The sequence below is a fragment of the Arachis ipaensis genome, chromosome B4 (genome assembly GCF_059453495.1).
Source record: "Arachis ipaensis isolate K30076 ecotype BB chromosome B4, ASM5945349v1, whole genome shotgun sequence".
Classification (NCBI taxonomy): Eukaryota; Viridiplantae; Streptophyta; class Magnoliopsida; order Fabales; family Fabaceae; genus Arachis; species Arachis ipaensis.
In genome coordinates, this window is record NC_142439.1 from 147,728,920 (window position 1) to 147,742,482 (window position 13,563).

At 32.6% G+C, this 13,563-nt stretch overlaps 1 protein-coding gene and 1 long non-coding RNA gene across 3 annotated transcripts; both read right to left on the reverse strand.

Moving 5' to 3' along the window:
- Positions 1 to 883: 883 nt before the first annotated feature.
- LOC107635703 (receptor-like kinase TMK4) lies at positions 884 to 4,299 on the reverse strand. Of its 2 annotated transcripts, XM_021122270.2 has the most exons (3): positions 2,856 to 4,299; positions 1,106 to 2,287; positions 884 to 1,019 (listed from the first exon to the last, which is right to left on the reverse strand). In XM_021122270.2, exons 1-2 carry the CDS (start codon positions 4,297 to 4,299, stop codon positions 1,107 to 1,109), a joined length of 2,625 nt encoding a protein of 874 aa, XP_020977929.2. In that variant the 3' UTR covers positions 884 to 1,019; position 1,106. The 2 variants fall into 2 exon arrangements, with proteins under 2 accessions (XP_020977929.2, XP_016194745.2); XM_016339259.3 differs by having other exon boundaries at positions 884 to 2,287.
- Positions 4,300 to 11,744: 7,445 nt separating this feature from the next.
- Positions 11,745 to 13,050, reverse strand: LOC107624448 (uncharacterized). Its single transcript, XR_015880810.1, has 2 exons — positions 12,847 to 13,050; positions 11,745 to 12,376 (listed from the first exon to the last, which is right to left on the reverse strand). It is a non-coding gene; the product is annotated as an uncharacterized LOC107624448 (long non-coding RNA).
- Between the last annotated feature and the right edge of the window lie 513 nt (positions 13,051 to 13,563).

Consider the following 13,563-nt stretch of genomic DNA (forward strand, 5'->3'; position numbering starts at 1 on the left):
GAAATGCTGTGAATTTTCCAACCAGAGAGTAATAATAAGCCGCTTAAAAAAAAAAAAAAAATCATACTTCAAATCTCTATATTGCTGAAATTTAAAATGAATTTATTATATCACCAATTTTATAGTATCTATCATTTAGTGTCGAATTTTTATTGAATTTATTTTTTATATTTAAAATTTATTAATTTTTATATTTTTAAATTAAATTTTAACTTTGCAAAATGATAAGATAGTTAAACAAAATTAAAGAGACAATACAAGACACGAAATTTCAAAGAAAAGAATCGTAATTGAGACTCATAAACGTATTGTAAATTTAGCTTGACTTATATATATAGAATATACGTAATACGTGTATATAGAAATTTAAATATTCAACATAGTACTTTTAAAAAAAAAATATCAATATTATTAAACATTATTTCTACATAACAAACAGAGTAGCCATCATAGAAAAATTGAAGGATAGACAAAAAGAGAGATAGAGAAAAAGACAACAATGACTTAGAATATTATTTTTGGACTTTTTTGAGACATAATGTATGTAAGATACAATACAATTGTTAAACGTATTCCATGAAAGAGACAATATTAGAGACTCACACTAACGTAGTGTTTGGGATGATTTTTTTTTTTTTTTTTGTCGGTTTGAGATAGTTTACTTGACTTATATACAGAACAAAATTATTGTAATATTCTTTTTATGTATTATAGGAAGAAATTTGAGAATCAATGTGTAAAATCCAACTAAAATATACTATATTAAAGAGTTTTGTTTGTGACAGATTTTAAAGTGAGGCAGGGGTTTAATTTTTGTAGTTGAAGTAATTAATAAGAACTAGAAGAAGAAAAAAAAAGAAAGAAAATATTAACTCATATAGCAAGGCATTGAATCTTCAGTTGTTTAGTTATAGCAAGCAAACCACACAGCTCATGTACAACTACAGGTGCCTCTAACACAATGAGAAACTTCACTTTTCTCAGGTCAACAAGTTCTTATAGCTCCACAAAACATACCACTTAAAAAAAAAAAGATACCATGTAAGAGTGGTGTCAAGAGTATAATGAGAAATATCTTACACAACAATTACATAAATTTTGTTACCTTAGGCAGATTCATTTGGATTGATGGAATCATTCTGCATTGAAGTTGAAGAATCTGTTTTATGTGTATTGTCATAAGCTATATCTGGAGATTGTAACTTTGATTCTTGGGGAGAATACCACATTGGCTTTGGAGGAAATGGGATAGAATCAAGTGATCCTTCTAACATTTCTATCACTCTTTTTATGGACGGTCTGTCCGAAGGATTTCTTTGTATACACCACATGCTTACCAAAATAATCTTTTTTACCAAATCATTATTTTCATCCTCTATGTCCATCAAGCATTTTGCTGGAAGATTATCTTGTTCGAGCTCCTTATAAATCCAATCTGTAAAGAATGTTTCACTGGCACGAGAATCTTTACTATTATAATTCTTTTTTCCTCCGACTACTACAAGAATCAACTTTCCATAACTATACACATCGGATTTGTGAGAAATTCGAGAAACTCCACCATACATTTGATTATATACTTCAGGTGCAATATATCCTGGAGTTCCTCTTGCACACTGTAAAGATACGATGCTCTCTTTCTTTGTGCATATTTTAGCTAGTCCAAAATCAGCAATTTTAGGAACAAATTCCTCATCCAAAAGAATATTTTGAGGTTTAATATCAAGATGTAAAATTTTGGTGCTACATCCCCAATGTAAATATTCTATCCCACGAGCAATACCAATTATAACTTGATAGAGTATATTCCAATCCAATTTGCATACTGCATTAAACGATGCCCTTTCATCAATAAATTTATCTAAAGAACCATTTGGCATGAATTCATAAATCAATGCTCTTTTATTTGGCTCATAACAAAATCCTAAAAATGGGACAATATTCACATGGGATGTTCTATTAATACTTGCAACCTCATTTATAAATTCTTCTCCATTAGTTTTACACTCTTTTAATATCTTCACTGCTACTTGACGACCATCACTTAAACTTCCTTTGTATACGACACCAAAGGCTCCTTTTCCTAGTTCCTCACGAAATGAATTAGTCATCTTTTTTACCTGTGAATAACTATATCGTTTTTGCACCATAAACCCATGACTTTGTATCAAATCCTCAACATTGTGATCAACAATTGTTTTCTTGAACAGGATTTTCTGTAACCTCTTGCTTTTATAAATAACCGCAGCACATGTTACCAAAATTCCAACACTGGCTGCTGATAAGCCTGTACGTATATATGCAAGGAACAAAGTGGAGATCAATTACAAACAATAATTTGAATATAATCCTTTGAGAAAAATTCTTAAGAAACATGGACCAAAAAATCAATCACTCATGACTGTTTATATTGATGAGCTGGTCAAACTTTAAAAATGATTCTACAAGTTAGATATTTAAATAATAAAGTAAAGGATCAACAAAAATTCTTTAACTGATGAGTTACCATGATGAAATCCAATTTGAAAAGTGTTTCATGCATTTGATTTCTATACATTCTAGTACTCTATTATGCATATTAATTTATTATTATTTATATAATATTTGTCTAATTTTTTAAACAATTTAAAAATCTTGAAATCTCTGTATATACATAAAAGAAGGGGAAAAAAAATCTCAAGCATGTCCCACTAATTAAATAAATCTATATGTACATGCATGGACCAGCAAATAATGACATATATAGCATTCTATATCATAAATCACTCATTTATGACTAAACCACTGAAAAAAATTATTAATTCTATAACTGAACTGATAATATAATCGTATATAGCAATAATGATTGTACTTACCTGCAATCAAGGAAAGTGAGAATGGAGCTTTAGATGGAGCAACTGTGGTTGGCTGAGAAGCATTGATGAGCAGAACATTACCCTTAGTATTGAGAGTGACATCAGGTGAGAAATGGGGTATGTTCCCTGACAGATTGTTATTGGAAACATCAAGAATCTTAAGTTGAGGTAGATCTGTTAAGCTCTCTGGTATTGGACCGCTCAAATTATTTCCACTGAGATACAACTCCCTCAAATCAGTTAAGTTTGTAAATGCCGGAGAAATGGTCCCTGTCAAATTCTGTTTGGTCAAATTCAGGGTTCTGATCTTGTTCTCTACGCACACAACAAAACTCCAGTTTTGACATGGATTGTTTCCTCGCCAAGATCTCGCCAACAAGAGAGGATACCCAAAATCCGCAGCAATTTGAAGCAAAGTGGTGACTTGCTTATCACAAGGCCCTGCATGGTCTAAACAGAACCCATTATTGCTGGTGTTGACATCAGTAAAAGAGGATTGAAACACAGGCAATGGACCCTGAAAATAGTTTCTCTCCAAATGGACTGAAATCATGGAGAGATTCATCAAGGAAGGTGGAACTAAACCAGTTAACAAGTTATCTTGAAGATCCAGATAACCCAAGTTGGTGCAATTGGAAAAATGAGGCAGGGGACCAGTGAGCTTGTTGTTAGAGAGGAAAAGAGAGTACAAGCTTGGGAAGGAAGTGCATATGTCTTCCGGTAAGGTGCCAATAAGATTTGTAGCGTCCAGTCGGAGGCCTTGGAGTTTGGAGGAAGACTGAAGCAAATCAAGAGGGAAACTCCAGGGTGGGAGGTTGATGTTGTTACTTAGAGTGAGGGTTTCCAAACTGGAAAGACCCTGAAAGCAATGATGAGGGATGGAGGTGAAGTTGTTGTTGTCGAGTTGAACCTCTGTGAGCGTGGAGAGGCCGGCGAGAGAGGGAAGAGGCCCCGAGAGAGAGTTGTTGTCTAGAAGAAGATGGTTGAGTTGGGTGAGGGTGTTGTTGAGATCTGAAGGGATTGTGCCGGTGAGGGACATTGAAGAGAGTTTAAGAGCGTAGACTTTGCCCTCCTTACTGCACTCTACGCCATTCCAATTGCAGACATATGTGTCTTCGGACCAGTTGGAGGGAGCTGGCTTCAGAGCTTTCAGAAGCTTCCACAAGTAGCCAGCTTCTGGATCTCGAGCTTCTTGCAAATCGGAGTGGACGCACAAGATGAACAAGAAGAAGATGACTATAGCAAAATTGGTAAAACCAACTTCAGATTTTAATATTATTCTGGGAGCCATTCGATTTAATTTGAGGTTTGAGGCACCAATAATGTAGCATGCAGCAACATAACATACATATTTTAACAAACAACCCAACTTCAAATCTCTGGTAATATTAAGTTGACTAGCGGTGACTATGCCCAGCCAATAAACAAAGAACACGTCTAGCATAGCTGGGATAATTAAGTTTCAGCCTAATAAAGTTTTCTACTTAACACTTAATTACGGAAATGGATCATCTCCAGTGAAAAAAACACTTGAGAGAATAAAGTGTGATGTTTCACCTTTAATTCTCTGAGTGGAACCAAAATTAAATAGAAGAGAAAAAGTAATGAAGAGTTAGATTACACATTGAACAACATCTAGTCTTTTTTTTCACGGCAGATCCACTCCCAGACATTACTACTCTTCAAAAGTGGCCATTAATCATTCAATCGAGGTAGTGTCACGGTGACACATGTCTGTTGTTTGGTTTGGTGAGACACAAATTTTTGATGGACACAGGAGGATACGGATGGACACGGAGACACTAAATTTGTGTACCTCCAATTTGATGAGACACTGAGACACAACTTGTGAGACACTAATTTTTTACTCTTTTACCTTTATTCAATTTTTAAATTTTCAAAATTTATCCTCTTATCTCTTCAAATATTTCTTCTTTTATTTTCTCTTTTAGATTTTACAACTAAATTTGTTCCCCATTTTTTTCAAAAAAAATTATACATTTAACTTTTTATTTATTTAAATTTTAATTAATCTTTGATAAATTTTAGGCTTTGGTTTTCTATTTTTTTTAAAAAAAAAACTGTATATTTAATATTTGAATGATAATTTGAAATGATATTAAAAGAAAAAAAATACGAAAAGAAATAAAAATTTAATTGTAATGACATATGTAGCGTTTGAGGTGATGGATATGTAGTGGTGTTGATAAAATTGTGGTTAAATGAAGGGTAATTCAGTCTTTTTTAAATATTTGTGTCTTATTCATTATTTTTACCAAACACAAATATTTTATGTCTATGTCTTTAATGTTTATGTCTCATCCTATACATCAACCAAACGGAGCCTCAAGTTACACCAAAATTAAAGTAGTGTGGATTATTGCTTTATTTTCTTGTGCTTTAATAAAGACACTTTCATCAATTATTAGGGCATACATTGACCTATGCATGCATGCATACCCCACACGATGATTCAATCATACGTGTTTATTAATTGGCCACTTTTTTTACGGTATGTTTGTTAGAGACTTTGAATTACCTTAGATGTTAGAACTATTTTTTTTAAATAAAAAAGTTATTCCGATCCATATATATTTACTAATGAATACTACAAAAAACTTGGAAACCTAAGTTATTCTAATCTCTATTCAGAAAATAATTTGTTTTCAGCAAAAAATTTCATTTATTTTATTTTTTTAATAGTTATTTTTAGGATATTCATTAATGAAAGTGTTGTATGTCATGACTTTGTGTCTACCGTCTTCTCCTGTTGATTATAGTTCCAACAAGAGATAATAAGCAAGTTAGAACGTTCATTGGATTCCTTCAATAATTCAGTTATTAATATCACATCACTACTATATATATCAATGTTCTTGTTTCTTGGTGGGTGTGTTACTTTTAAAAAGAAAATCTTGATTAATATGGAATATATATCTCACTAATTACTATGTCAGTCCCACCATTTGCATTATGTGAAGTGAGCGAAATAAGACATACACATGTCCAAAGTTATTTTAAAAAATATATTCAAAGTGTTAGTGGAATACACAGCTTTCTAAAGTGTTTAAAGTATATATAAAATTAAAGTTGGAAGGACATGTAAAAGTAAAAGTATTCAAGTCATAAAGAAGATAAAGGAAGACATGATGGCATGAATGCTACTATGCTACTACCAAATATTGCATTTGGGGTTGGTTGGTGTTGGACCAACCGTGGGGAGCTCTCAACCATCGGGGAGATTTCGCCGCAAAATACCGCGGGACACGCCGTCCGAACCACCTTTATCGGGTCTGATACCACTTGTTGGGTAGGCCAACCGTAGAGAGATCTTAACTACCGGAGAAATTTCGGGGAGGAATCAAGTGAGAGAACATAAGATAGGATGACACCACATCCAACTCAAAATCTTAAGGTGTCAAGTTAATGGGTCTCTCATCTTATAAACTCCTCACTCTTCCTTGCTTTCTTTGATGTGGGACTAATTTCAACACTCCTCACACTTGCAACACTAACAGTTGGAATCTATTGCATTCCTACTGCAGTGTTCATTTTTGTGATTTTGGTCATCAAGAATTATATTTGGAGTCTCAATATTGGACATAATGCACAATAATGTACTTATGAAGGTGGTTATAATAATTTGTCTAGAATATGAAAACTGGAGGAACAAGCATTGTACTTCCATGTAATATGGTTTATCATTATATCAACGCCATTAATCCCATTATGGCCTTATAAATGTACATAAATAATTAAATGTACACAAATAAAATAACATGTATATCCCTTAGATTATTCATTTATGATGGATGGTAATTTCAAATTAAATATTCAGATTTGTTACTTAAAAATAAAATGACCGAATAAAAAATAGGCAGAGTATTAGAAAGTATTGTGGAGATGCAAGACATTAGAGCTAATCAACTTCATTCCCCTATTGAATATATAGTTATTAAAAGTATACTATATATTGAAACTATATTGTTTAAAATTTGATTTATATAATTGATATAATCATTGTGCAACAGGAGAAGTTTATAAAAAAATTGGCAGAAGTTCAAGTCCAACATGCCGAGACTCAAGCATAGGGAATGGAGCTATCACTAATTGATGAAAACTTGATTTGGGAGGAAGTATGTAGTGGGCAAAAGAAGAGTCGAGTTTACAGAAAATGGTCATTCTTTTCTAGCTCTATCAAGTCTGAAACCACTTCTACTAATTCTGTATCTGAAAGAGCACTTAGAAATTAAAATTCTGTTCCTGATTTGCGAGAATAGATTCATAATCTCAATGAAGAGCTTTTTCAGCGTGTTACTCAACAAACAGATGAGCGTATTAGTAAGTTGTTAGATACACGCTTGGTTCCTTTGGAAAAGACTCAAAAGAAGTTAAAAAAGTTGGAACGGATAATTGGAAAGGCCAAAAGAAAAGCTGAAACAGAAGAGATGGAATGAGACTTATGTTAGTTATTATGAGAATGTTAGAGCGTCAAGTAGTTCAAGTGCAGTTCCACTACCACCCACCGTCGCCACCCTCAGTGTCTTCGGATGAGGACTATGATGATGATGAAGATGAAGATGACACTGAAGACTATAGCTGATAGTTTTAGCATGGTTGAACAATATACTAGGAATTATAGTCGATGATCAATACACTTTGTTTATGTTTTGAATTATATTGACTTGCTTGTTTATAGTACTTTTCTTTTAGTTTGATAATACGATGAATTTGTTTATTTTTTGAAATATTATAAATATTTGAATACAAATTAGATAAAAATTTGTATTAATTTTATATTTATTTTGAATGAAAATAAGTTTATTTTGTAATTATAAAAAATTAAACAACTTATTGACACATCAACCAATCAAAATTGACACATCATAAAAAATAAATTATATATTATTTTAGAGAGAGTAATCAATCCTAATAAGTTGTCCTTTATAACTTATTGAATTTGAATTGCCATTAAGAATTAATTAACCAGTTGTTTGATGTTTATTAGCTTATCCAATGGCAAATGGATATATATATGAATTTAAAATTTGTCAACTGTAGTGGCGTTGGTTCCTAAGAATCACTAAACAAAAATAAATTAAACATGATGAATGCATGAAAAGGAACAAGGAAAACAATTGAGACTACCATGGATTCATTTAAAATGGATTTGAGAAATTATTGTGTAGTGTTGTGATACTTGACAAAAAAAATTAAATGATCACATGTTCTTTGATTTTAGTGGACGAATTACTTGGTTTCTACTTCATTGGAACAGGAAACAAGTTGCAATTAGATTTTAGATAAATTATCTCTAATTCTTTCATCCTGTGTTTGGATTTTTTTTATATATATATATATTTTAGCTTTTATTTTTTTATTTTTTTTTGTCTAGAATCGATTAATAAATAATTGAGTGATTTGGGAAGAAGAAAAAATTAGACTTTTTAAAAATCTCTTGTAATTTATAAAAATGGTTTTATTAGGATTGAATGATTTGATTTTTAAAACTAAGTTACTAGATGGTTAATGTTTATTATGATAATACAATTGAATTCCTCAAATAATTATTAAACAAGTCATAGAGAGTAATTTATTCTTTATTTATGAGATAATTGATTAGAAATTATATATATATATATATATATATAAATTAACATCAGTAATTAATTTAATTCCCTACCTGCTAATAAGTTGCTGTTGCCTTTTATTTCATTTGGTAGTAGCATTCATGCCATCATATTTTTTTTTAGGAAAAGTATGAAAAATCAATAGAATATTTGTATAATGTATACAATGGAGGATTAGGGAGTATTAGAGATATAATCATTAGTGTTACTTTTTACCATCAATTGAAGCTTTTGGGATGAGTGGTATCATGACATGATTAAGCTTTTGGAAAGATGTATTCTTTATTACAGACATATTTTTGGTTACCGACGAAATTAGGATTGATTACTCTCTCTAAAATAATTAAAATAATCATTATATTTTTGGAAAGATGTATTCTTTATAATCATTAGGATTGATTACTCTCTCTAAAATAAGTTTATTTTGTAATTTTGATTGGTTGATGTCTCTTCTCCTTCACACTCGGCTCCAGATTTTCTTCGACAGCTCCCTTCTCCATCCTCTTCCTTCTTTTCCTCCACGGCGCCCTGCCAAGGTCACCGCAGTATTCGTCGCGCGCCTCACCCAGCCGAGTAGAACGTCGTCGCGTCAGAGAGCGTCGCCGTCTTCCTCGTTCCAGAGAGCATCGCCGTCTTTCTCGTTCTTCATCACCGTCGTCAGCCTCTCCCTTTCGGTAACTCCCCCTCTGTGATTTCTTTTAATTATTATAGCACTGTAGTGATTTCTGTAATTAATGGGATTTACTTTAATTTCTGTGATTTTATATTCGTTGTTGTTAATTTTGTCAATTCTTGCTTTAATCCAAAGTCTGCCTTAATGTCTGCAATCAAGAAGACTAACATTCAATTTTTTTATGATTCATCAAGAATGGAGCAAAATGTAATAATCCTGGTTGGCTAATTACCTTGTGGTTGGTCTTGAACCAATCACCAATGAACAAAGTGAAATCACTAGCAGGGTTTGGATAAGGGATTGGGATGACAGATCTGTGATAGATATTGAGTCCTCCAAATCCTCCAGCGGCTTTGTGAAATGCAGTTGATGGAAAGTAGGAAAAGGTGCCAATCTGATCCTTGGTTTGAAACTTGTATGTGTAGTTTGAGTTTGGAGGAATGGCACAGTTTGTTCCCAACACTCCATCTTGCCATGAGTTCTTCTTTTGCTTAATGCCATTCCTAAATATGTTTTTTGCTTCTTTTTTTTTTTATTTGTGTTCAGAAAAATATTCCTGGCATTGTTGCTGCCATGAATTATCTTCCCACCTATTTATGCCTTGTATAAATTTTATTAATCATGACCTAATAATGTGATTTGACTATCATCATCTTATGCTTAATAAATTTACCTCTCTTGCACCAGCTATGCTTTAGGTCATCTCAAATTAATGTTGGAACTTGCAGTTTAAAGCATTATTTTGGGTTATCATCTTGTGGTTTGACTATTATCATCTTGTTTGTTATCTGCCATAAGCATGATCTGTTATTTTCTATACACACTTGTCTATTTAATTGCAGGCATTGGTGAAGATGATGGCTGTTTGATGTACCTATCATCGAATTACTGCAAGTGCCTATAATCTTTTAGATGTGGTTCTTTACCAAGCAACTTATGGTAATCATGTGAAGATTCTGTTATATTTGCTTCTCATGTAGTGTAGAAAGTAGAGTCTATCCATCATTATTGTTGCCAATGAACTTGTTCGAGTTTTGCTTATTTAGGCCACAATATATCAGCAAAAGGTGGTCGATATAAATGAGAGGGAGCTTGGGCTTGATCATCCTGACACAATAAAAAGCTATGGGGACCTTTCTGTCTTTTACTATCGTATGCAACAATACGAGCTCGCTTTGAAGTAGGTTACAATGACTCTCCTCTTCAAAATGGTTTAGATGCCTATGCCATGAAGAATTTCTGTTGATTGTTGTATTCAGGGCACCAAAAAACTGTGACTCTTTTAATGCAGTGTGTCAGATCTTCTGGATTTTATAAGTCCCGAGCTTGATTCTAATGGAAATGAACAAGCTCAGAGAAAACAGCAGCGTGGGAAGGTTCTCTGCCAAATTTTTACATGGTGTTACCTTATATATTTGACATTAATTGCTTTATTATTATAAACTGCTGCTACCTTTGTTTTGTAAAATTTTCTATTGTATTGCCTCATTATGCAAGTTGTCGTTTATATCTCTAATCTTTTAGATACTTCTACCAATAAGTGAACAAAACCTTCAACGTGAAGATGCACCAAGCAATGTGGGTGTTGTCTATAATGGCTTGGAATATGCTACTGGTACGGCAGAAAACAAAACAAAAGAAAGATCTGGCATGGTGGATTATGAAGTTATGAACGAAAATGGCAATAATGTCCCTATGTATAGTCCACCTACCAGTGTCAAGTGAATCTATTCACCAGGAGGAGACATCATCAGATGAGGGCTGGCAAGAAGCCAATTCAAAAGGGCGATCTAGGAACAAATTTTTCTTTTCTATTTAATAAAATAAAAAAGGAATTGAACTATAACCACATAATTAACAAGGTTCTTTTTTTACTTTACACTCTGCATAAAGAAAAACAGAGAAAATACAATGAAAAGCCAGCATCTTAATTATATAATGATATATATTTTTTATAATTAAGATCAATGATTAAAAATCATTAAAACATCAGGATATCGATACATTTTAAAATTCTTATTTGATTTATCCGTGATTTTTTTAACATAATTGACTGTGTGCTTTCATCATTGCTTTCTCATCTGAATTAATTAATTATGTAAAATACATTCATATTAACATCTTAATATTTGTTCATAAACGTTTATCACCATTCAATAATTCATATCTTTTAGGTGTCGTGAATAAAATATACAAATGATAGCTTTACATGTCAAAGACCCTCTGCTCAAGTATAGTATACACCTATCCCCCGGTCAATTTTAAACATTTATTTTTCCTTTTCTAATTAAATAAAATAAATTTAGAGATGAGATAATTTTGTAAAAGAGAGGAGAGAGAGAGTTGAAAGAAAACAAAAAGAAGTCTTCATATACAAATCCATACATTTGATTTAGAAAGCAATCAACGATAGAAAAGGACTGTTGCTTTTATCACTGTCTATTACTTTAATTAGAAGTACACTTATGAAGATAATAAGCAAGGCCAAGGTTTTGTAAATCTAGCTCTAAGAGCATCACTAATTGGCAAGTTTGTCAATATATGCTTCAATTTCTTGTCACCCTTTTCCTCTTTTCTAATAGCATATTTTCTTTCTAATGATAAACTTATCATCTCTGGCAGCAACTGTATTAGACCTTGGAGACTCATTTAGCCATAGACCATAGTTTCCTTTGCAGAAATGATATATGTATTATTGTCATCTTTTTTCTCCTTATGATATGGCTCATCTAAATTAATTAAAAATTTGAGAGCTGATCAAACATTAATCAAAGTCCTATCAGCATACAGTTCTATAGAAATTATTGAGCCTAAAAGAAAAGTGATAAAGTGCATCACTCAACTTCTCCATACTCGAGTCCTTCCTTGTAGAAAAATTTCATTGCTTCTAAAATTAAGAAGGATCTTGTGGTCAAACTTGGACTTTTCCACCAATAAACACACTGTCCAAAGGTCAAAAGTAGATATTGCCTTCTGTTATGCCCCAATTGTTATGTGCTAGTGTCATATCCCGTTGCCCAAATAGGTACATAGTAGATCAAGATTACAAGGACAAATGAGGCACACATTGTGATAATGGCATACACATAGGCTCTCCAAGGATGATTGCTTTCTTTCATTGCATTGAACTCAGCTGCAAAAGTTGAGGCAGTACTCAAACACCCCAAGAGACCTAACTGTGTTCCGATTACAATAGTGTCACAATCTTTGGTATTGACCTACAAAATTTGTAATGAGAAAAATGAGTTTTTCTTTTATTTTTGCAATGTGAAATTGGTTTCTCTTTATCTAAAGCTAAACTTTATATCACAAACCCTTTATAGACTTCGTACCAGCCATCGAATATCACATCAATCACACTACAACTTTTTTGTGAATGACTCATATGAATCCACCTTTAGAGGTTGTTGAAGATTTGGATTTGTAACAATAAAATCTTTACGTCAGGAATATATTGATGTACAAATGATTCTAATTTGCTATTTCTTGTATGTTTAACACAGTACTTTTGATGGTTGTACTAACCTTTTTTTGTACATTCATAAATTAATGTATCTAGACACAATTTTAACAATTTCTCAATTGTATCTAATTTAATTGCAATCCTATTACTATTATTAGGTTAGAGATTAGCAAATGCAGCAAATATTGGAGCACTGGGAGACAGAGCAGCACAAAAGAAACTTACTGCTTCCTTTACGGTGGAAAGTGCAGCCATTACACAAGCAGCTGATACATTGGCAATAAGAGTTCCAAATGGCATCCATTTAAACAACCCTGCCCTTCCTAATCCACGACGGTTGAGCCGAGCTAAGAACCATCGAATCCACATGCCTACAGGTCAAACCATGCAAGCGAACCATAACTCGGCACCACTTCCACCATTCTTGAACTTAGCCTTCACCAGTGCACCACTCACACCCCATAATATTCCTAAAATCACCAATATCGGCTGTTATATTCTTTCAACCTTCTAATAACTTGTACTGCAATATTTGTTTTTTTAGAATTTATATAATTGATAAAACTTGTATTGCAATTTCAAGCAGTAAGTGAGATAGATTATTAGATTTCTGGCACTAATATACAAATGTTCTATTCATGTCAGGAGAAGGATGCAAAGGATATTGAGATTCTAAATATTAGATGGGAAATTTTTGAGCTGATGATGAGGTCTAATAAATTCTGCAGCCATATCTTTTATATAAACTTTCTAGTAGTTTTTGAGCAACTAATATTCTTTTTATTTGATCGATGACCAGATTTATATACACGATCGACTGAAATCACTCTAGATATAGCTCAAGACCTTCTCCAAACAGCTGATCAATATCTATTAGAAGGACTTAAGAGGCTCTGTGAATACACAATTGCAAAGGTGAGCTAGCAAGTCTTGCATATGGCT